The sequence below is a fragment of the Perissodus microlepis genome, chromosome 13 (genome assembly GCF_051167445.1).
Source record: "Perissodus microlepis isolate ML-2025 ecotype Zambia chromosome 13, ASM5116744v1, whole genome shotgun sequence".
Taxonomy (NCBI): domain Eukaryota; kingdom Metazoa; phylum Chordata; class Actinopteri; order Cichliformes; family Cichlidae; genus Perissodus; species Perissodus microlepis.
This window is the reverse complement of record NC_140473.1, coordinates 6221141-6244402: the sequence shown is the minus strand read 5'-3', so window position 1 is coordinate 6244402 and position 23262 is coordinate 6221141. Positions and strand designations below refer to the sequence as shown.

At 39.9% G+C, this 23262-nt stretch overlaps 1 protein-coding gene across 5 annotated transcripts in view; it reads left to right on the top strand.

The window, feature by feature from the left end:
• cfap46 (cilia and flagella associated protein 46) overlaps positions 1 to 23262 on the top strand; it is a 72968-nt gene that overhangs the window by 4512 nt on the left and 45194 nt on the right. For 4 of the 5 annotated variants that reach the window (XR_014801972.1, XM_084948672.1, XM_084948673.1 and 1 more), the window contains exons 6-19: positions 1697 to 1820; positions 2461 to 2555; positions 3414 to 3569; positions 3755 to 3854; positions 9444 to 9542; positions 9967 to 10157; positions 11654 to 11879; positions 12147 to 12264; positions 14122 to 14251; positions 14803 to 14921; positions 15126 to 15241; positions 18374 to 18486; positions 20521 to 20733; positions 22681 to 22882. Coding sequence is in view for 4 of the 5 variants with exons in the window: in XM_084948672.1 (XP_084804798.1) it covers positions 1697 to 1820; positions 2461 to 2555; positions 3414 to 3569; positions 3755 to 3854; positions 9444 to 9542; positions 9967 to 10157; positions 11654 to 11879; positions 12147 to 12264; positions 14122 to 14251; positions 14803 to 14921; positions 15126 to 15241; positions 18374 to 18486; positions 20521 to 20733; positions 22681 to 22882 (2002 nt within the window). In the remaining variant the exon portion in view is untranslated. The remainder of the gene's footprint in view (positions 1 to 1696; positions 1821 to 2460; positions 2556 to 3413; positions 3570 to 3754; positions 3855 to 9443; positions 9543 to 9966; positions 10158 to 11653; positions 11880 to 12146; positions 12265 to 14121; positions 14252 to 14802; positions 14922 to 15125; positions 15242 to 18373; positions 18487 to 20520; positions 20734 to 22680; positions 22883 to 23262) is intronic. The other variant, XM_084948674.1, reaches the window with a different exon arrangement.

Here is a 23262-nt window from a genome sequence, read left to right as displayed (position 1 = left end):
GAAATGTTCCATCACAGCTGTATGCATTGCATTTACCCATATATGGGTTGATTTGTATAAGTTAAAGACTCATTAGTCCAGATTTACTAATGCGTTGCACCAGTGCAAACTGGGGTTTGGTGTGGAAAAAAAGTGCTGTTGGCACTTACAAAGGGAGCATGATAACCAGACTGTGTATGAGGTGGGAACTCAGAGATTTTTGCAACTAATCCTGTTGTGCTTTGTGGAGGCAAATTTCTTCTCTCATGTATTAATCACATATTTAATCATATCACATTAGTTATAGTAATATCACTTTCTCACTTTACTATATTAAGAGTACCCCTGTCACTAGTTTGCATGCATGTGGAATGTTAACACAGTGAGGCCATTGTGATGGGAGACGTTAAACAGATAGTGGGACTCCTTCTGCTTATCAGGGATGTAAATCCTTAGATGATGGCCAAGCAGAAAACAAGGTCATAATTCTCTCTGTGAGGGAGAAGGTATAGCCCCCCCTCCACATTTGTGGAATGTTCTTTGTCTGTGTCTCTGTATATAAGATGTAAGGGCGGTGGCCAAAATTCAGAGATGATCCTGGTGTTTAACTGGGATGCTCTCTCCACATTGCAATGTGTTAATTAAACCCACTTCAAATCAAGCTCACTGGGTGTGTTGCAGGTTATTGTTAAAATTTCCATAACAGCTTGTATTCTTGGAAATTTGTTTCTTCAGGTAAAAAATTAGGAAGAAGAACATTTAAATCAAGCATGCAAACCGATTGACAAATGTTTCCCACACAATTTACTGACAATTGGGCTAAAATTTAATTCTCAAAAATGAACTGACTGTGTCTGTGTTTAAAAATCACCCATAAAACTAACCACGCCCATAATTTGGCCTATTTGGTGATTGCACTTGCATGCTATTTTGCTCCCTTTAGTAAATTTGGTTCATTATGTTGCTACATTAATATTAGTGTTAGTATGACAGGAAGTCTAAAACCCAAGCTACATATTGACCATGGAGGCAAGCATTGTCTGATATCCCTGTGGTGGGATAAATATATACATATATATATTTTTATATATTGCCTCAGAACAATCAATGTCACATTGTAGTTGTGACTAGTGTTTTGTGTGCATCCACAGACGAGCACAGTTTCAACCCAGACCACAGTCCTTTCCTAAACCAAACCAAACTTAAACTGAAATAATAGAAATATTCTTGAACTGAGTACAAGAAAATAAAAGTGAACATTGACTTTTGGTTTTACACAGAACAAAATACCCAGTCTGTCAGGTGAAGCGGATCCATACATCCACCACCAACCTGCTCCTCACATTAACTTTGTAGCCCTGACTTCTGAAAGCCTTTCTACTTTAGAGTGTTTTTGTCAGAAAGCTTTTCTGCCAGAACGCCCTAAAGGCACCTTCACCCACTGCTGTCTTTTTCCCTAAGATAGTCCTTGAATAACATGACTTATGTTGTAGTAACAACACCAGCATAGTAATATCAGATAGCTCATGCCACACAAGTGTGAACATGACAAGCTTCAGAAAAGAAAGGCTGTTATTTGATTGTTGGCATATTAATTACATTAAATGTTCAGTAGCATAGAAAAACTGAGCACTTGGCTAATAGCACTTTGGAGACTGTAAAGGTCATCTTGTGACACATGCCCACATGTTTGCTCTCTGTCTCTGTTTCTGCTCAGGCACCTGATCAAATGTCTTGTGGACTCAAAGAAGGTTGAGGATGCAACAAGTTTTGCAAAAGTTACAGAAGAATTCATCAAGTCGCATACTCCAAAACTTTATCCAGGACTCTTTACTTTATTGGTAAACACAGCATGTTGCTTTCATGGCAGTTTTTGGTTGCTTATATATTCAGTAATAACTAAATATATCCTCAATATCTACTTTTTAGGTGGATACTTTTTAAGTAGATATTGATATATCTACACAGAAGTGGTCTAATAAATTTATTAAGTGCTGTAAAACTACCTTAAAGGTTTGTGACATTGCCCCAAATAAAGTTTAGAGCTGTACTTCTCCTGTGCGTGTCCAATTCAACACGCGTCCAGATCTCTGGCTTGTCCCGACAGAGCAGTTAACAAAGCATTAATTAGAGTAGACATTATAGATGCAGTAACACAAAAAAAACAATAAGTGTGTTGATACCTACTCAACACAGCAACATGATTGGCTCATGTTTCATGGTTGAGCTTCTGAATCACCCTTGGGGGGCATTAAGATTGCCATGTATCAGACCTCAGAACGAATGCTATTTAAACTTTAATTGTATCTTTATACAAGTCTTATAATATGAAAATACACCACTCAGATGTCTTCAGGAGTCTTATTTGCACTACATGCATAACAATAGCTCGCTAAACTCCTTGATGTTGACATTAATCATAAAATTCAACCCTGTCATAACCTGATAATAAAGCATAACTTCCAACTTCACTCTTCTTAGGTGCGACACCAGCTGTCAGACAGTGATGTCCTCCTGGAAACAAGCAGGGAATGCACTACGTTAGCAGTCATTTACAAAATGCAGGAATTAAAAAAGTAAGTTTCTGAGTTACATTCATATAAATGTTTGTTTTTTTTCTGCTTGGACGTTGCTGGAGGGTTTGTTTTGCTGAAAGCGTCGTTTTTGTGCTGTCAGGATGAAAGTCCTTTGCATTTTTATCTGTCGCTAGGAAAAACAAGATGTACGGTGTCACCAAAAAGAAGCACTTGATCTGCTCCAGAAATGCTTGCTTTGGAGATTAAACTGTTTGAAAGCAGGCTTTTCTGATTGACTGCATGTTTATTGTTTTTACAATGCTTCTAACAATAGAGGCAGGTTGAGTCCTAAACCTGATCAGTTATGACATTGTTTAAAGGTCTAAAAATTTTAAATCTAGTATTCCGTGTTTCTAACCTCCGTATGTCTTTATTTTATTCTTTGCAATGTTATCTTAAGATGTAGCGCTTAGAGTGAGGATTTTATTGTTGGGTTTTTTTATATTAAAAATTTTATGCCTCCAGATACATTTAAAAACTGGGAGACATAGGTCAGTGGGTCCATTATCCATTGGCTCTCAGCGCATCCTGTGGTGGCCATGTTTTTCTGCTGGCCTGAACACATTTGTAGTACAGTACCATGTCTGCTGGTGTGGCGTATTCTTGTACAGTCCCATCCCCCAGCCCATTTCTGCAGGCATGTACTCGACATGTCACAGCTCCTTATGGCTCCTCATTTCAGTGTGACAGCATGACTAAGTCAGACTCAGCCGTCATCAGCACCATATAGGTTATTTAGCCTAAGGTTTATGCACTGTTTTGTGTGAGTCTGTTAAAGGGCAAATGAAAGTATCAGTTTAATTCTGGATGCTCACATGCATGTACATTAATGTAAAGAGAGTTTTCCTGATGTTGTAGCAGGTTGGGAGGACTTAACAAGGACATGCTGACAAAAGAGAATTCTACTAGGCTTGAGGAGATTTTCCATCTCTTGGTGGACTGTAGCAAAGAGCCTGCTACACCTCTGAACTCCAGTCCTCTTCAGAGCTCAACACCCATCCAGCCATCTGACAGGTCTGTGACCTAAAGTGTCCTGATCAAATCTGCTGCGAGATTACCTTTTATTGCTCCCTGTTCTCTTCCTAAACCTCTCTCTACCATAAACCCACACATGGCTATCCCAGGGGCAGTACATGTCTCAGATTACTGTACTGAAGGATTGTGAATTGTATAAATTATGTTTTATCTGGGATTTGCAGAGTTGCCTTCCTCCTGGAGTTGGCTCTGCTGGCCTTGCAAGTGAAGCATCAGAAAGTAGCTGCCGACTGTCTGAAAGAGCTAAAGTCGTCGGGAGAAGCTGTGAGTGTCCGATATTCTCTTAAAACCTTGGGCAGTAGGGGCAGAAGATGTAACTGCACACAGTTTACAAATATGCAAATGTATGCATGGGTTTGACATTAACTGTGACCTATTATGCCTTTCCTTATTTTTTGTCATAGGTACAATGGTGAGTGCTCTTATGTAACGTTTAAATAATGAGGTTAGCATACGTACAGTTAATCGCTTTAAACCGGGACTCAGGCTTTAGACTGCTCTCACTGCTCTGCTGTTTCTACTCTTGGCTCCCTGTGATGTCAGTGAGAGCACATATCCCTAATTTTTGTGACCACAGAAGCAGTACCCCCATACTGTTTAAACCTTCTGTTTATAAGGAGCCGCCAATCAGAAGAAATAAGGGAGGATGGGAACTAAAGCAGTTTGTTTCAGACAGTGGACAAATTGATGGGCAAGCACAGAATAAATAAGGATTATTTTGAGCTGTGAATCGTGCAAAGCTATTCTAGTAAAGGTTAATAATAAAAACAGGCCCTTGACAATACAGGGAGTGCAGAATTATTAGGCAAATGAGTATTTTGTCCACATCATCCTCTTCATGCATGTTGTCTTACTCCAAGCTGTATAGGCTCGAAAGCCTACTACCAATTAAGCATATTAGGTGATGTGCATCTCTGTAATGAGAAGGGGTGTGGTCTAATGACATCAACACCGTATATCAGGTGTGCATAATTATTAGGCAACGTCCTTTCCTTTGGCAAAATGGGTCAAAAGAAGGACTTGACAGGCTCAGAAAAGTCAAAAATAGTGAGATATCTTGCAGAGGGATGCAGCAGTCTCAAAATTGCAAAGCTTCTGAAGCGTGATCATCGAACAATCAAGCGTTTCATTCAAAATAGTCAACAGGGTCGCAAGAAGCGTGTGGAAAAACCAAGGCGCAAAATAACTGCCCATGAACTGAGAAAAGTCAAGCGTGCAGCTGCCAAGATGCCACTTGCCACCAGTTTGGCCATATTTCAGAGCTGCAACATCACTGGAGTGCCCAAAAGCACAAGGTGTGCGATACTCAGAGACATGGCAAAGGTAAGAAAGGCTGAAAGACGACCACCACTGAACAAGACACACAAGCTGAAACGTCAAGACTGGGCCAAGAAATATCTCAAGACTGGTTTTTCTAAGGTTTTATGGACTGATGAAATGAGAGTGAGTCTTGATGGGCCAGATGGATGGGCCCGTGGCTGGATTGGTAAAGGGCAGAGAGCTCCAGTCCGACTCAGACGCCAGCAAGGTGGAGGTGGAGTACTGGTTTGGGCTGGTATCATCAAAGATGAGCTTGTGGGGCCTTTTATTCCTGATAACCCTCATTTCCTGATAACATTTACAATAATTGATTACACAGCGGTGGAGAGTAGATTTTATCAAAGTAGATGTCTTTCTGAAAGCGCTGTAACTAAGTTTAAGAATATAATCCACCCACTGTTATCATCTTCAATGCCCTGTACCAACACAGAGCAGAGCAGCTAGCTGAACGCTACCCCAACAGAGGTCGATTATCTTGTTAATAATTTCACCTCCTCACTACGTACGACTCTGGATACTGTAGCTCCAGTGAAAACTAAGGTCTCTAATCAGAAGTACCTGACTCCGTGGTATAATTCTCAAACACGTACCCTAAAGCAGATGACTCGTAATCTGGAGAGGAAATGGCGTGTCACAAATTTAGAGGATCATCATTTAGCCTGGAGAAATAGTTTGCTGCTTTATAAGAAAGCCCTCCGCAAAGCCAGAACATCTTACTATTCATCACTGATTGAAGAAAATAAGAACAACCCCAGGTTTCTCTTCAGCACTGTAGCCAGGCTGACAAACAGTCAGAGCTCTTTTGAGCCAACCATCCCTTTAACGTTAACTAGTAATGACTTCATGAACTTCTTCACAAATAAAATTTTTATCATTAGAGAAAAAATTACCAGTAATCATCCCACAGATGTAATATTATCTACAGCTACTCTTAGTACCATTGATGTTAAGTTAGACTCTTTTTCTCCAATTGATCTTTCTGAGTTAACTTCAATAATTACTTCCTCCAAACCATCAACGTGTCTTTTAGACCCTATTCCTACAAAACTGCTCAAAGAAGTCCTGCCATTAATTAATTCTTCGATCTTAAATATGATCAACCTATCTCTAATAATCGGCTATGTACCACAGGCCTTCAAGCTGGCTGTAGTTAAACCTTTACTCAAAAAGCCATCTCTAGACCCAGCAGTCTTAGCTAATTATAGGCCAATCTCCAACCTTCCTTTCATATCAAAAATCCTTGAAAGAGTAGTTGTCAAACAGCTAACAGATCATCTGCAGAGGAATGGTTTATTTGAAGAGTTTCAGTCAGGTTTCAGAGCTCATCACAGCACAGAAACAGCTTTAGTGAAGGTTACAAATGATCTTCTTATGGCCTCTGACAGTGGACTCATCTCTGTGCTTGTCCTGCTAGACCTCAGTGCAGCGTTCGATACTGTTGACCATAATATCCTATTAGAGCGATTAGAACATGCTGTAGGTATTACAGGTACTGCACTGCAGTGGTTTGTATCATATCTATCTAATAGACTCCAATTTGTGCATGTAAATGGAGAGTCCTCTTCACACACTGAGGTTAATTATGGAGTTCCACAGGGTTCAGTGCTAGGACCAATTCTGTTTACATTATACATGCTTCCCTTAGGCAGCATCATTAGAAGACATAGCATACATTTTCACTGCTATGCCGATGACACCCAGCTCTATCTGTCCATAAAGCCAGATAACACACACCAATTAGTTAAACTGCAGGAATGTCTTAAAGACATAAAGACCTGGATGGCCGCTAACTTTCTGCTTCTTAATTCAGATAAAACTGAGGTTATTGTACTCGGCCCTGAAAATCTTAGAAATATGGTATCTAACCAGATTCTTACTCTGGATGGCATTACCTTGGCCTCCAGTAATGCTGTGAGGAACCTTGGAGTCATTTTTGACCAGGACATGTCCTTCAACGCAAATATTAAACAAATATGTAAGACTGCTTTCTTCCATTTGCGCAACATCTCTAAAATTAGAAATATCCTGTCTCAGAGTGACGCTGAAAAACTAGTTCATGCATTTATTACTTCCAGGCTGGACTACTGTAATTCATTATTATCAGGATGTCCAAAAAACTCACTGAAAAGCCTTCAGCTAATCCAAAATGCTGCAGCAAGAGTACTGACAGGGACTAGAAGGAGAGAGCATATTTCTCCTGTTTTGGCTTCCCTTCATTGGCTTCCTGTTAAGTCCAGAATTGAATTCAAAATCCTGCTCCTCACATACAAGGTCTTAAATAATCAGGCCCCATCTTATCTTAATGACCTTGTAGTACCATATCACCCTATTAGAGCACTTCGCTCTCGCTCTGCAGGCCTACTTGTTGTTCCTAGAGTATTTAAAAGTAGAATGGGAGGCAGAGCCTTCAGTTTTCAGGCCCCTCTTCTGTGGAATCAGCTTCCAGTTTGGATTCGGGAGACAGACACTATCTCTACTTTTAAGATTAGGCTTAAAACTTTCCTTTTTGCTAAAGCATATAGTTAGGGCTGGACCAGGTGACCCTGAATCCTCCCTTAGTTATGCTGCAATAGACGTAGGCTGCCGGGGAATTCCCATGATGCATTGAGTTTTTCCTTTCCAGTCACCTTTCTCACTCACTATGTATTAATAGACCTCTCTGCATTGAATCATATCTGTTATTAACCTCTGTCTCTCTTCCACAGCATGTCTTTTATCCTGTCTTCCTTCTCTCACCCCAACCGGTCGCAGCAGATGGCCGCCCCTCCCTGAGCCTGGTTCTGCCGGAGGTTTCTTCCTGTTAAAAGGGAGTTTTTCCTTCCCACTGTTGCCAAAGTGCTTGCTCATAGGGGGTCATATGATTGTTGGGTTTTTCTCTGTATCTATGAAGCGCCTTGAGGCGACTTTTGTTGTGATTTGGCGCTATATAAATAAAATTGAATTGAATTGAATTGAATTTTCGGGTTGAGGATGGAGTCAAGCTCAACTCCCAGTCCTACTGCCAGTTTCTGGAAGACACCTTCTTCAAGCAGTGGTACAGGAAGAAGTCTCCATCCTTCAAGAAAAACATGATTTCCATGCAGGACAATGCTCCATCACACGCGTCCAAGTACTCCACAGCGTGGCTGGCAAGAAAGGGTATAAAAGAAGAAAAACTAATGACATGGCCACCTTGTTCACCTGATCTGGACCCCATTGAGAACCTGTGGTCCATCATCAAATGTGAGATTTACAAGGAGGGAAAACAGTACACCTCTCTGAACAGTGTCTGGGAGGCTGTGGTTGCTGCTGCACGCAATGTTGATGGTGAACAGATCAAAACACTGACAGAATCCATGGATGGCAGGCTTTTGAGTGTCCTTGCAAAGAAAGGTGGCTATATTGGTCGCTGATTTGTTTTTGTTTTGTTTTTGAATGTCAGAAATGTATATTTGTGAATGTGGAGATGTTATATTGGTGTCACTGGTAAAAATAAATAATTGAAATGGGTATATATTTCTTTTTTGTTAAGTTGCCTAATAATTATGCACAGTAATAGTCACCTGCACACACAGATATCCCCCTAAAATAGCTAAAACTAAAAACAAACTAAAAACTACTTCCACAAACATTCAGCTTTGATATTAATGAGTTTTTTGGGTTCATTGAGAACATGGTTGTTGTTCAATAATAAAATTATTCCTCAAAAATACAACTTGCCTAATAATTCTGCACTCCCTGTACGTGAGATTAATTGCGTTTGACTTACAGTAACTTAGCATTCTCAAAGTTACTGTAAGTCTGTCACTGCCTATTTAGAAATGTGAACTTTTTCTTTTGCCCAAATCTGAACCCGTGGTGGCAAGTCTTACCATCAGATGAGCCCAAACTGAAGCGCTTCTTCATTCATTTGCTGACATTATTTAAAATCTCACTGTCTTCATTTTTAAAATGTAGTTGCTGTAAACTTTTTCTGATATACCAGGAGGCCACACCCAGACTTTGGGAATATCTGGCTTATTAATAAAAGTTACAGAGATGCTGCATTTTTCTTTGAGCAATATAGAACATACAGGGTGTATCAGGGTGTATTTAAATCCGCAGCCGTTCACCAGCAGCGACTGAAAAACCTATTGTCAGAAAGAGCAGATCCGTGCAGTGACTCTAGACATGCTTACAAAAGTAAGACACACTGAGCATTTGTGAGCACTGTACAAGTTTTGTATGCAAAACTTTACCTTTAGCCATATATTTTAGAATTTACCACAAGCTTCTGTGTTCATTCAAAATGATAATTTTTTTTAAGTTTAAAAATTCTAACCTTTTGAAATCAGATGATTTTTTTTATAGACCCTACATTTCACTTATACAATCTCTTTTTTATGCTTTGTATGTTTTTTTTTCTCCTGAGTGAATTATGTGGAATGACAACATAATTAATGATGCTGCATATGGAGGATCTTCTGCCGTATAAAATCTGGTGATACAAATTTGTACATTTTTCAGCCCATCCTCTGATTCCTGACCTCACATGTGTTATTTTTGTCTTTCTAGAGTGTTAGCCAACGCTTAGCAATGGAATGTGTCCAAGGTGAAATCAACCTCCTGAAGAAAGAAGTGAAGATGAATGACTATTCCAAAGCTAGTGTAGAGGTGCTTGGCCATATGTTTGAATTATCACCCATATGTTTTACCCTCATGTTAGAGTGAAAGCAGCAGATCCATTAGCAGATGCTTCATTTAATATTTTTTTTACAGTAAAATGGCTTGCTTATTGTCATTAAATTTAGAGATCTGACTTGAATAGCTATCGCTGACTAACTGCAAGTCAAGATTTTGAATTATAATCATCCTAATATAAGTTCTGCAGTTTTTTCCCCTGTAATGAGAAAAAATGATGTTGGAAAGTAGGATCATGTAATCTCATTATACACTTCTGTGAAAACTGTCACATTTGAGAACTGGCACATGCAACATATTCAGCCCATTTTAATCCAAATTTGCTTGCCAAGTGATGGAAGTGTTGTGCCATCGTTGCGACGGGAGAGATTCTCAATCTGTAGTTGTTATCCCACAGGCCCGGCTGAAAGAGATAGGCAAGCTGGATCAGTGGCTGCAGACTGCAGTGAGGGAGGGGGGCCCTCAGGCTGTGCAGGCAGTGTGCGCTACACAGTGGAACTTGTGCCTGCCCCTCTTGCAGCACAACCTCAGAAAATGCATCAAGACACCTCTGCTCAGGGTCGCTCAGGCACTGGAAGAGACACAAAGGTTTTCATCTTTTTACATAATCATCGTGGCCTTGTGTGCATGTCCTGGAGCTTTTCGGGCTGCTTTTCGTTATTGTACTCATGTTTCACTGAATATGTTTAGCTGAGTGTTGCCCTCTTAGAAACTTCCAGTCTAGCCATGATTTGATATGAGAAAGTCATTATTTGCTCAGAATAATAATCACACACAGTTTACACAGACCTATACATTTCCTTACTTCCACAATATATACTGGTGATAAAAAAGTACACAATCCGTTAGTTCTAAGATTACATAATAATAAAAAGGCCTTAAATTATAAATAAATGCACACCTCTCTTAAGGTCCTGCCACAGTATTTCATTTGGGTTGAGCTCTGGAATTGGGTCATGACTGGGTCATTGCAGCACCTTTATTCTTTTCTTTTTCAGTCATTCTGTTGGGTGGTTGGTGGGCTTAGGATCACTGTCCTGTTGCATGACCCAGTGTGGTCTAAGCTTTAGTTACTGGACAGATGGTGTCACATTTGACCCTCCCTCTACATGATAGACTTAGGGACTCCAAAGTGCCCAGGTTATGGGACTGCAAAAGAAGCATAAATTGTCACCCCTCCTCCACTGTGCTTAAAGGTTGTGAGGTTTGAGGTGATTGCTCTGATATGCTCTGTTTGATTTTCATAAGCTGTGGCACTGTGCATAATCACCAGACATCTCTGGCGAGATCAACTTCGAGCTGGTCTGTCCAAAGGATATTATCCCTAAAGTGTTTTGGTTTGTTCACATGCACCTTTGCAAAGCTAAAGCTATGTGCGCGCAGGAAGCAATTCGCCTGTTGCACAACATTAGTGACCTGATGGTTGATCACTAGTGGAAATTCCTGGCTACAGTTGCCTAGGTAACTCTAATATATTTAGTACCCTGTCAAAAGTCATTCACTGGCATGCTGCACTCTCATTGGACTTCCTATGGCCTCTCATCACCATGCTGCTGTGAGCTGCTTCGTGTAGAATGATGGACTTTGAGTTGTTTAGAAATGGCCTCATAAGTCTTCCCACCCTGAAAAATTGCTGCTTTAAGATCATTCCTGATACCTTTCCTCTTTGGCATTTTGTTAGCACACACCTGAATGTTCCAGACATACAAAATGATAAAACTTCTGCTTTTAGTAAGGTGCTCACACTTGCTGATGGTTTATTAATCAAGTGCATTTGATTAGCAGCACCTAGCTGCTACTCACCCTCTTAATTCTTGGAAAGGAAAGAGTAAGGCAGTACTGAGTTTTTTACGAACTGCTTCTTAATTTTTATCTTCATTCATTAGTGTTAAAAAAATAATGACACAATGTAACATATCATGTGTTGTTGTTGTGCATCTGAACCTGTATTTTCATGTTTTAAAATCTGCTGAGAGCCACTTAATTGCATTCTAATATGTAGAACATCAGAATTTAGAAAGGATTTACTTTTGCTTTTTTACATGACTGTTTTAAGTCATACTAATTGTGTGTTACTATTCCAGTATGTTGTTGGAGCTGCGCTGTCAAGTCCACTCAGAGCTGGCAGTAACTGAAGAGGAGGAGGGGCGCCTTGAGGCTTCTTTGACTCACTTTCAGAAAGCCATACTGCTGGACAATGGGACACAACAAGAACGCCTGTCTTCAGCTTTCCGCCTCCTGCAGCTTAGGCAGACCCTCTACCAAACCCCTTCCCGCATTGAGGATAAAGCTGCTATGCTTATGCAGCAGGTTTCTTGTCCATCTGTACTGTGTAACATTACACACCAAACAAAAACACATTTAGAGTTGGCTGCTGAATTAAGAATTTTTAGTTAAGCTAAAGAACTTTGAGTTAAAACATACCTGACCTTTCTGGGTATGGTGTGTTAGAGCTTTAATAATATGCTCAAATAAGTTCACTTTTAAAATATATGCTTTGCTTGAATGTGGTTGCTGAAGGGCTTTAAGAGTCTGTCTAGTCTACAAGTTAATTCCCTTCTTCCATGTCTTTCTCAGGCAAGAGACATGCCGCCCCAAGATAAGACAGACTTTCGACCCGTCCTGGTCGCTGTGGGCCTTCTTTTGGCCCCTGATGATTTTCAGATGGTCCTGGATGCAGATGACACTTCAAAAAGTACAGAATTCTCTTTCTTACTTTCACTTTTCACAAAGCCAAACTAAGACTTTTTCTTATGTTGGATTTGCAATAAGATGTTCTCTTGAAACAGACGTCCAAATGAAATGAAGTTCTTTTATCTACACCAGGAATAACGCACGTTGTTAATACTTCATAAAATGACAGTATACATGCTTGAAGGACAGGTTAGCCTAGAAGAAGAAGCAAGTCATATTGTTCAGCTATACCTTTGGGACAGTTATTTTGGAGCATAAATGAAACCGAAATTAGACAGTATTTCTTTTTCTCCTGGAAGTTACAGTTCTGCTACTATCTTTGCTATTTATTCTGTCATAGAAATGTGACAGTGATGTACAGTAAGGTGACAGTGGCTAGTGATGTCATCTCACAGCAAGATGGCTCCAGGCTTTTTGTGTGGAGTTTGCATTTTCTACCTGTGCCTGTGTGAGCGTCAGGTACTATTTCTCAAAACATCCAGATTAAACTTAACATGGTTTAACATGGACGGGTGATTCTAAATTGGCCATGGATGCATGGTAATAGTTCACTGTGGCAATCTTACTTCTGTTAGTGAGTCATATGGCCTAGGACCAGGAGACCATATAAATTATTGTATAATCATATCTGGAACTGTAACATACATATGTACTAATGCTTCACAGCAGAATGTCTTTGTGAGCAACTTGATCTTAGATAAACCCCACTGATTTGTGCTGACAGAGCCCTCCTACATTTGTAGAACGCACCTGGAATGCAAACTCATGCCGCAATTGTTTAGTCATAAGTAGAGTTGGCAGTCGTTGCATGCAGGCTGATTGGATGTCACAGACCTACGCTGATGTGCACTGATGTGTTGCATTTAAATTTGACCCACAGTCTTCAGAGATACTTCCGGGGGTCACATTGAGCTTTTGTTGCTCAGTGGTGTGCAATTTCTCAGAAAAAAAACTGCTTCGAGAGTGTGTTCTAGTTTTGCTAACAGTGAAAGCCACATCGACAGTGTGCGATGAATCACGGAGCAGAAGGGCCAGAGCTTGGGGGGAGCCTTTGATCTCGCACTTGTTCAAGGCTCCTTGCTTCATAGCATCAAATGAACATTCAGCAGTCCTAATGACCCGGGGAAAAACTGACAGCTTGTCAAAGGGCTCCTACTGCAGGCACGGGTTAAAAGCTTTGGTCCCTAGAGGCACCTCTTGTTTTTGTCCATGAACCTTAAGCATGCCCTAGTTGAAGCCACTTAGTCATTGTGTTGTGAGCTTCAAAGCCAGCACGTAAAGTAACCCTTGGGACTACAAGAATTAATTAAGTGCACCATGGTGCCACAAATTTTTTTTATAGTTCCTAAGATGTTCATCAGTGAGAAGTGTGTGTGTGTGCGTGTGTGTGCGTGTGTGTGTGTGTTTGAACTTTCAAAGTGAGCACACCGGCACTTGCGTATTTTACCGCTCTACACACAGTCAGTGTATTCATAATTCAGCCCCATATTTGTGTTGGTGCAGATGCTTTTCAGTAAAAATTTGGAATATGCTGCCATCTAATCTGATTACACTGGGCTCAGCAGCGCTCCTGTTTGAAAGGGTTAGCAATGGAAATAGGCCGCTTTCTCTTCAGTGCCCTAAGTTGTGTTTCCTTTTGCTTACGTGGATGTTGCATAAAACAGATAGTTGTGCAGCTTTGTCATAATTTCTATGCTGATCTTCTGAAGTCATGTAAGCCTGAGAATTTGTACATTAGAATAAATATGCCTTTTATTCATACCTACAATCTTCATTACTAAAAAAAGGGGGGAAAAATAGAAAAGCTTTTCCGGTATTAATCAGGTTCGACTTATGCAGTGTTTCAACATTTGTCTAGTTCCCGCAGGCGGTCTTGGATCTGGACCAGTGACTCAGCTCGCTGCAAAGGCTCAGCATCACTCTACATCCATACAGAGGGTGGAAGGACACCTGGACAAACAGGGCAGCGATACAGATCATACAGAGATGTGCGTGTTTGCAAATGCAAGTCTATTAATTTTGCGCATGTGCTGTTGATGCATGAATGTAAGCAAAATGAAGTGTAAAGTGTAAAGTTTTCTCAGCAGTTAGTTTTAGTTGTCACACCTCCCAGAAACCCAGTTGGAAAATTGCCTATATAATCAGACTTTTATGGCTTGTTGAATTTATTACTTCTTGCTTTTACCGAATATTAGATACTAATGAATGTTTGATCTATTGGTCCTCTCTGCTGTTAAAGTTGTTGTGCGACTATAACTCTGCACCCTTCCATTTCATATCCCTATTCAAAGCGCATAGCTGATTTCCTCATGTCTGCCCCTGTCATTACCGTTAAAGAGATGTGCACGTCACTAATGGCAGACTTAATGCTCAGGAGACAGCAGAACCATCACAACTTGAGAGCAGATTTTTATTATTCATGACCCTGCAAACAAACAATATTCGATCATATACAACACGTAGCTGTACCCTTGTCCCAACCTTAACCTTTTCAAAAAGTACTTATCTGTAATTTATCTTTATTTCATGGCTGTTTCAGAGTGAGGCTGTGGGCAACATTAGCAAAGACAGCCAGGAAGCATGAAGTTTGGGATGTGTGCCGAGCTGCTTGTGGATTCTGTTTGCTTTATGATGACGGGAGATGGAAGAAGACTGACAGTAAGATGATGAATGATCTTAAGAGTAACACTAAAATAACAGAAACATTTCTAATACTGAGTTTCAGAATACAGAATAGTAATGAGAAGTCAGGCTTATACTCCTATGGCTATAGTTTAGGTTTTTGTGCTATTGCTAAATACAAAAAGAGCAGGAGAGCTGTCACTGATTATTCACATAACATATTTTGCTAATTCTCTCCAGCGCACAACTACTCAGAGGGGGAAAGCTGTGTACAGTGTCTTCACGGTTCCAGTGAAAGTCAAAGCTTTGTGCACCTGCTGCGCCTTTTAGCTGAAATTCGCTTCATTAGTGCTGAGGTTTGTTCTTACCAACTAATACACACAGCCACTCTTCAGCTCCTGTGTTCCTACAGATGGAACCAACACACTCCAACAGGTTTCTTATAACTCCAGTATTATAAGGTTGGCCCTTTTGATTAGTCATTACAGGCAAGTATTATAGAACTATAAAAAAATGTGGAGCAAAAACTTCTTGCACAATGGTCAACAGAACGAGAGGAGACTGAAGAATGTTGTGATTAAACAAACACAGCGAAATGCACTGTCCACTTTGTTAGGTACACCTGTTCAACTGCTGCTTAATGCAAATTTTGACCGGTCCAAACTGAGCAACAGAATGGGGTGGAACGGTAATGTAAGTGACTTGAATGTGTAATGGTGTCAGTGTTCTGAGTATTTCAGGAACTGCTGATATACTCAGATTTTCCCAAACAACCATCTTGAGAATTAAAAATTAATTAAGGCAGTTCTGAAAGCCAAAGGGGCTTCAGTCAGGTACTAGCAAGGTGTAACTACTCAAGTGTCTGGTGAGTGCAGGATAGCTGTTCTGTGCCATATTTTTTTTTTGTGAGTATCGTAAACACACTGAGAGGTTTCTTGGTTTCTCTTAAAATGTAATTCCAGCATGATCTGAAAGCGTATTTTGAATGATATAGTAATAACTGAAGTTGAAGGTTTTCATGTTCCTACTGTAATGTATATTCAGAACAGTGACTGGTGTAACATCAATGGGCTCATATTCCTTCTGTTTTTGATAATTAAAGACGGTAGATTTATTATTGAATACAGGGAGTGCAGAATTATTAGGCAAGTTGTATTTTTGAGGAATAATTTTATTATTGAACAACAACCATGTTCTCAATGAACCCAAAAAACTCATTAATATCAAAGCTGAATGTTTTTGGAAGTAGTTTTTAGTTTGTTTTTAGTTTTAGCTATTTTAGGGGGATATCTGTGTGTGCAGGTGACTATTACTGTGCATAATTATTAGGCAACTTAACAAAAAAGAAATATATACCCATTTCAATTATTTATTTTTACCAGTGACACCAATATAACATCTCCACATTCACAAATATACATTTCTGACATTCAAAAACAAAACAAAAACAAATCAGCGACCAATATAGCCACCTTTCTTTGCAAGGACACTCAAAAGCCTGCCATCCATGGATTCTGTCAGTGTTTTGATCTGTTCACCATCAACATTGCGTGCAGCAGCAACCACAGCCTCCCAGACACTGTTCAGAGAGGTGTACTGTTTTCCCTCCTTGTAAATCTCACATTTGATGATGGACCACAGGTTCTCAATGGGGTCCAGATCAGGTGAACAAGGAGGCCATGTCATTAGTTTTTCTTCTTTTATACCCTTTCTTGCCAGCCACGCTGTGGAGTACTTGGACGCGTGTGATGGAGCATTGTCCTGCATGAAAATCATGTTTTTCTTGAAGGATGCAGACTTCTTCCTGTACCACTGCTTGAAGAAGGTGTCTTCCAGAAACTGGCAGTAGGACTGGGAGTTGAGCTTGACTCCATCCTCAACCCGAAAAGGCCCCACAAGCTCATCTTTGATGATACCAGCCCAAACCAGTACTCCACCTCCACCTTGCTGGCGTCTGAGTCGGACTGGAGCTCTCTGCCCTTTACCAATCCAGCCACGGGCCCATCCATCTGGCCCATCAAGACTCACTCTCATTTCATCAGTCCATAAAACCTTAGAAAAAACAGTCTTGAGATATTTCTTGGCCCAGTCTTGACGTTTCAGCTTGTGTGTCTTGTTCAGTGGTGGTCGTCTTTCAGCCTTTCTTACCTTGGCCATGTCTCTGAGTATTGCACACCTTGTGCTTTTGGGCACTCCAGTGATGTTGCAGCTCTGAAATATGGTCAAACTGGTGGCAAGTGGCATCTTGGCAGCTGCACGCTTGACTTTTCTCAGTTCATGGGCAGTTATTTTGCGCCTTGGTTTTTCCACACGCTTCTTGCGACCCTGTTGACTATTTTGAATGAAACGCTTGATTGTTCGATGATCACGCTTCAGAAGCTTTGCAATTTTGAGATTGCTGCATCCCTCTGCAAGATATCTCACTATTTTTGACTTTTCTGAGCCTGTCAAGTCCTTCTTTTGACCCATTTTGCCAAAGGAAAGGACGTTGCCTAATAATTATGCACACCTGATATACGGTGTTGATGTCATTAGACCACACCCCTTCTCATTACAGAGATGCACATCACCTAATATGCTTAATTGGTAGTAGGCTTTCGAGCCTATACAGCTTGGAGTAAGACAACATGCATGAAGAGGATGATGTGGACAAAATACTCATTTGCCTAATAATTCTGCACTCCCTGTATGTTCTTATGCAGATCAGACAGAAACTCTTCATTCTGAAAGTTGTTTGGCTCTAAAGGCTCCATACCTGGTTTGTTAGCCACCAGCTTCTGAATTAAACTTCATTTGAATTCAGATGTTTTTGTTATAAGGTGTTCATGTTCATTTTTTGGATGATCTTAGATCAAGCTGTTTCTTTTAGGCTGTGCCATCCTTTTGAAATACACCATTAGAAACAAAGACTGCTTGCAGCAGTTGACATGCATTATGGGAGTTTTAACAAGCCTGTGAAGTTGTTGGTGAGTGGTTGGAGTCAGAGACTGCTGTGCTTGTCTCATGAGTTTGTCTTATTCTGCATACGTGCTTCCCATCAAATGTGTAGCTCCAAGTCTTTATTAAGTCTATAGAGACGTTAACTTGACAGCACTTTAAAGAAAATGAAGAGAACTATCCACACCCATGGCACAACCTTGCCAAAACTGACACACGCTGTAGCCTCTTTTCTCATACCTTTGTTCTATGACACGGGGATATGTTTTCTGAAAATTTGATTAGATTTCATTAATTCAAAAGCTACATTCTTCTCAGTCTGATGATGAAGACTGGTTCCTCTTGTCTTAACCGAGTTGTCCACCACTGGATAAAATGTTCACCAGTCATTTCTTTTTGTCTTTGATCTGTATATCTGAGCTTTAATACCTTTAAAGAATCTGTCATCCCCGTAGCAGGAGGTTTTTCTCTTTTTTATTATAAAGTTGTCAAAACAGGAAGTCATCTTTAATATTATAGTTTGTGAAATTAATGTATTCTTTCTTGTTCAGGCCACTATCCAAAAGCTACTTGAAGAGGGGGTACAGCTAAATAGCCCTGCTGTCCCCCCACAGGATAAACGGTTTTGCGTGTCAGAAGAGGATCCACACTGGGTTATTTACAGGTGAAAACACAATATACACATACGCACCTGTATCAGGACACCAGATATTTTGATTTTGTGTGTCTTTGCTGTTTACTGTACCTTGTTCTTTATAACTTGAATATGAAAGTAATTTGAAACAACATTTTTAGAGTACCGAAAAAGCAGTCTTTGCATTTAGGTTGCACACAGTGATTATGTTGTCCCAAGGGTGTGCACTCTATTCTGTAGCAACAGTGGAACTAAGTTCCATTATAGTGACAACTTTAGCTAAAATTACAAGTTAGCGATGGCATAGCTGCAGCACCGACATTGTTCTCCACTTCAGTGGGGCTCACCACTGTTGCGGTGTTGTGGAGCTGTACTGAGCATGCAGGCGCTTCTTCAAAATGTGATCCTGGCACAAAGTATACTTCCACATTGTAAGCCATTCGATCCACCATCTTGCTAGCTAAGGTCTAGAGACATGCTTGGAAGACTTGTCTGCAAATTTATGCTGAAAAAGTGCTACACAACAGGGAGACACAGATGATAGATCATTTGCATTCTAAGAAAAAGTTGTGACTTTCCACTAAAACCAACACATTTCAAAAGGGGCAACTTTTCCAGTTTCCATCACAGTTTCACAAATACTTAGTGAGCAGTTGGAAAGTGTTTGGTAACTACTTGGCATCTTCCATGCAAATTAGAAGAGACTGCAGCAGTCTGCTCGCGGCTAAATATTGGCAAGGTTTTACAATAAACCTCATAACCACTTTCACTTAGTGACAGCATGCCTTCCACAACCATTAACCAACCAGCTGGGGAATAAACATTTTCCCTAGCTGGTTATCAGGGGATCACTGACTGCTCTTGGGCTGTGGCTGGGGCTAAAGAGTTGATTTCACATCACATTCCAGCAACCTCTCACAACCAGGAAACCAGGAAGTATTCCTCAGTTTCCTGGTTGACCCTGGTACAAAACAAGGGTTCCAGTTTCTTCTATAATGCGATTGCCAGGCCACCACTCACCGGCCTCTAGGCCTGTGTGACTGAAGCCCAAGGTTAATATGTGCACTGGCATGGACCTATTATTGGATACATTCCACTTGTGCACATCTGTGTGCCAAAGAGTTGGGGGGGAGACACAAACATTGGGAAGGTCATGAGCTTTTTTGTTGTTCTTTTTCTTCCATCAAAATAAAAGTAACAGAGAAATACCGTCATATTTACCAGAAATTGATTGCTTCTTTGAAAAAGCATCTAAATACCTGATTAATTGAAACTAAACAGTTACATTAACTCTTACAATTAAACAGTAATCGAGTACTCTGCTTTGCACCTACTAATTAAATGAGCTTAATTTCCTTGTTTGTCAAACTAAGAGTTCAAACCTGATCTGGGAACATTTCTAAAGCAATCAGATGTTATGGAAGAAGGGTTCAGATATCTTGTGTAATGTAGTTAAAGACAAAGTTGTTGCAAAGGATCAGATACTCCTCATTGCTTGTTATAGTGAGATCAGCATTATGGTGGTCAGGGTCACTATAGTATATTATTATTTATCATTTGTTTAATATATTTTGGGACTGGAAAATGGGCAAACTGGATAAATGGACATGTGCATCCAGAATCTGATATTTTTTATTTTCTATTTTTCCAGAGTGTTTTCCATCTTGTCTTCTGTCTTGGATTCCAGCCATCGTTGTATTAGATAAAACCGCAGCCTATTTTCTATATTGACTTGACAAGACTTGACACATGACATTCACCATTGAAATCACTGTACTGATGTACTGTGCCTGAAACCTGCCTGAAATCTATTTCTGGCATATTGTAGAATTTCGAAGGCTGCGAGCTGTTACTGTGAAATAAGATGAATACCTTGTTAAGTAGAATTTGCAAATTCTGTAAAAACTTGATTGAGTAATTTTCCTTTAGTAGATGAACGTGTTCATGCTAAAACAAGTTTAAAGATGAAATTGAAAATATTGTACTGCACATAAACACGCACAAAGAGTTCTTTTTCTATCCCTTTTTCACTCTCTTCTATATTTCTGTGCTTCTCTCACCCAGGGACTGGATCCAGGCTCTATGTGCCTACACCACCTCCAACTTCTTGCGGGCAGGGGAGCTCGGAGCAGAGATCGGAGAGTCGTGGGTGGTAGCTAATGCAGCCATTTACCTGTGGAATTACAATAGCCACTTGCTGGCAGCTAGGGAATACACACGCCTGCTTCCCACCTTCCAGAGTCTGGTGGACATGCTCCAGAAGACGGGGTACACTGGGTAGGCTTTTTTTTTAGAAAATTATACCTTACCTGCGGTGTCACAGCTTCACTAATCTAACATAAAGGTAATTAAAACACACCCTGAGAATCTGAACTGTAAAAGTACCACAGAAAAACTCATTATGAAACAAAATCCATGACATTCTAGATGAAATCTGTCTCTTATCAAGTTGTTAAGTTCTTACTCATTACTTCTCTAAATCAAGGTCATGAGCTACATTAGTTATACCCGTTGTTGTTTTTGCCAGCACTTAGGATTATCATTAAATTAGTTTTTGCTTCAGGGCAGCTGGGATAGGCTCCAAGATATGCATTTGGTAGTTTCAACACAGCAGACATCCAGGAGACATCACATTGTTAATTTAGTGAGCATATTCTATGTTCAGCTGGATTCTCTGAGCATAATGCATTTTCTGTGGTCTTATAAATTCTTCTTTTCACCTTTCCTCGACTTCATGACATTTTCCACTAAGGTCAAGGATAAGTGATTGCAAAAATGAGCTGTTCGATGCACCCTTAGATTCTGATTAAGTTCATATGTTTCTTCTTAGTCTGTGTCTTTGTCTCTGTCTGTGTGAGGTTGTTGTCATTGCATACCAGTCTGTGTTCTTATTTTTTACCATTTTGAGATGGTATCATTATGCAGCACTCTTTTTTTAGTTGGTTATTATAGTGCCTTTTTGAGTCCCTGCAAGCCCAAGCTAGTTTTCTGTCTGCTTTGGATCTTTCCTCATCAGCATGATACCTGCAGCTCCTCGCACTTTGTAGTTTAGCTGAAACAGAGAAAATTACACAGGATATTATGTCTTGCTGGTGTAACTAAAAAGGTTAGATGAAATCACATAAATGTGTTTTGTAAATACATTGTGTGTTGAGCAAATAAGAGCAACCTCTAAATGACAAAACAAATTTCAGTTTTCATCCATTTTCTTTACATTATTATTTACATTTTATTTTGATTATTCTCTACCTCCCCCAAGGTGGTTATGTTTTTTTGGTAGCCTTTGAATGTGTATTGTTCTGTCTGTAAATAAGATAGCTTGAAACATTTTGAATGAAACTTGGTGCAGATTCAGTTCTTTTTAACAATCCATTAAAATTTGTTTTACATCCACTAAGGTCAGCTTAACGACTTATTGGTCTAAAATTGGCAAAAAAAAAAAAAAGCCTTATAACATATAAACTATGATTCTTACATGTGTGGTGTGTATTGTCAACACATAGGAAATAACATGTAGCAATTTAAAACCTCTGACCACTTATTCAAGCTCAATAGGTTGATACATAGAGAGCTATATGATTATGGAGCTATTGTATGTCTATAACATACAACACCTTTCCCTTAAAAGTAAATACTGCCCAGAGAATGAGCTGCCTTGATGGAGTGCTTCTTGTTTTTATTTGTTTTATATGTTAGAGCTGCTTAACCAACAATTAATTAATAGTTTTTTGCATTTGTGTGTGTTTCTTTGTTTTTGTTGATACACTGTCTCTATTCATCAGTACATTGTTCCGCATTTCTTAGAAATGAAAATGTTTTTATACTGATGATCACACACATTTTATCTTATTCTGTGCGTTCTGAAAGACTTTCATCAGGCCACCCATTTCTTTATCTACCCTCTGTGGAATAAAGTGAATACAAAGTCCTTCAGTTCAGGTAAAACTTACAAAATGTGCGTTCATCCTCAGAAACGTATCTGAAGCTTATTTCTTTTGTTGCTCCTGACAGCAGAGGAGACCATTTAAGCGCTGCTCTTATTTTTGGCTATGGAAATAAGCAGTGAAGCGTTCATGAGAGACCAAACTCTCCTTGGGCATAACAATAATTGTGCAAATTTTAGAATACACTGGCATTCTCATGTGACATGTGACCCAAGGAACACTTAGTTTTTTCGTAGCCAAATCTGTGGTGAGGGGAACATTCTTTGTTTGTGTATCTCAGGAACCGTGTTCTTTTTGTGCTGCTGTGTGATGCTGTGGCCCAAGGGTTGATTCAGCCTCTGTTTGGGCCAGACAGCGTTGTACCAGCTCCAGCAGAAGACAAGGGCAAAAAAAGAGCTGAGAAGGGCATAGCAAAGGCTGCCAGCACCTGTGGGGGTTTCTTAGATCCTGCTGGCCTCCAGGATGTCCACAAGGCATTAGAGGTGAGTCTCTTAATGTGGCTGTGCTTTTCTATATATCACACAAGTTATATTAAAACTTCCTGACCTAGGATTTTCTGAAGCAGTTTGTTAGGTCATAGAGATATTTTCATCAAGATTAAATATGTTTATCTTGGGATTTCTTTAAAGCAAAGCTATCTCCAGGGCCACTGATGATTGGAGCTGATTTTGGCTGATACTTGTGGAGACGATAAGATATAATTAGACCACTGTCTCTACAGGGACGTGTTCAGAAAGGTTATGTAACATGTAATTATGACTAACAGGGTGTATATGTATGATACATTCCAACTAACCAAAGCATATTTAGTTAGAAACCTGCTAACTTCTTGGATGGATGTTGTGGAAAAACACAGAATCTT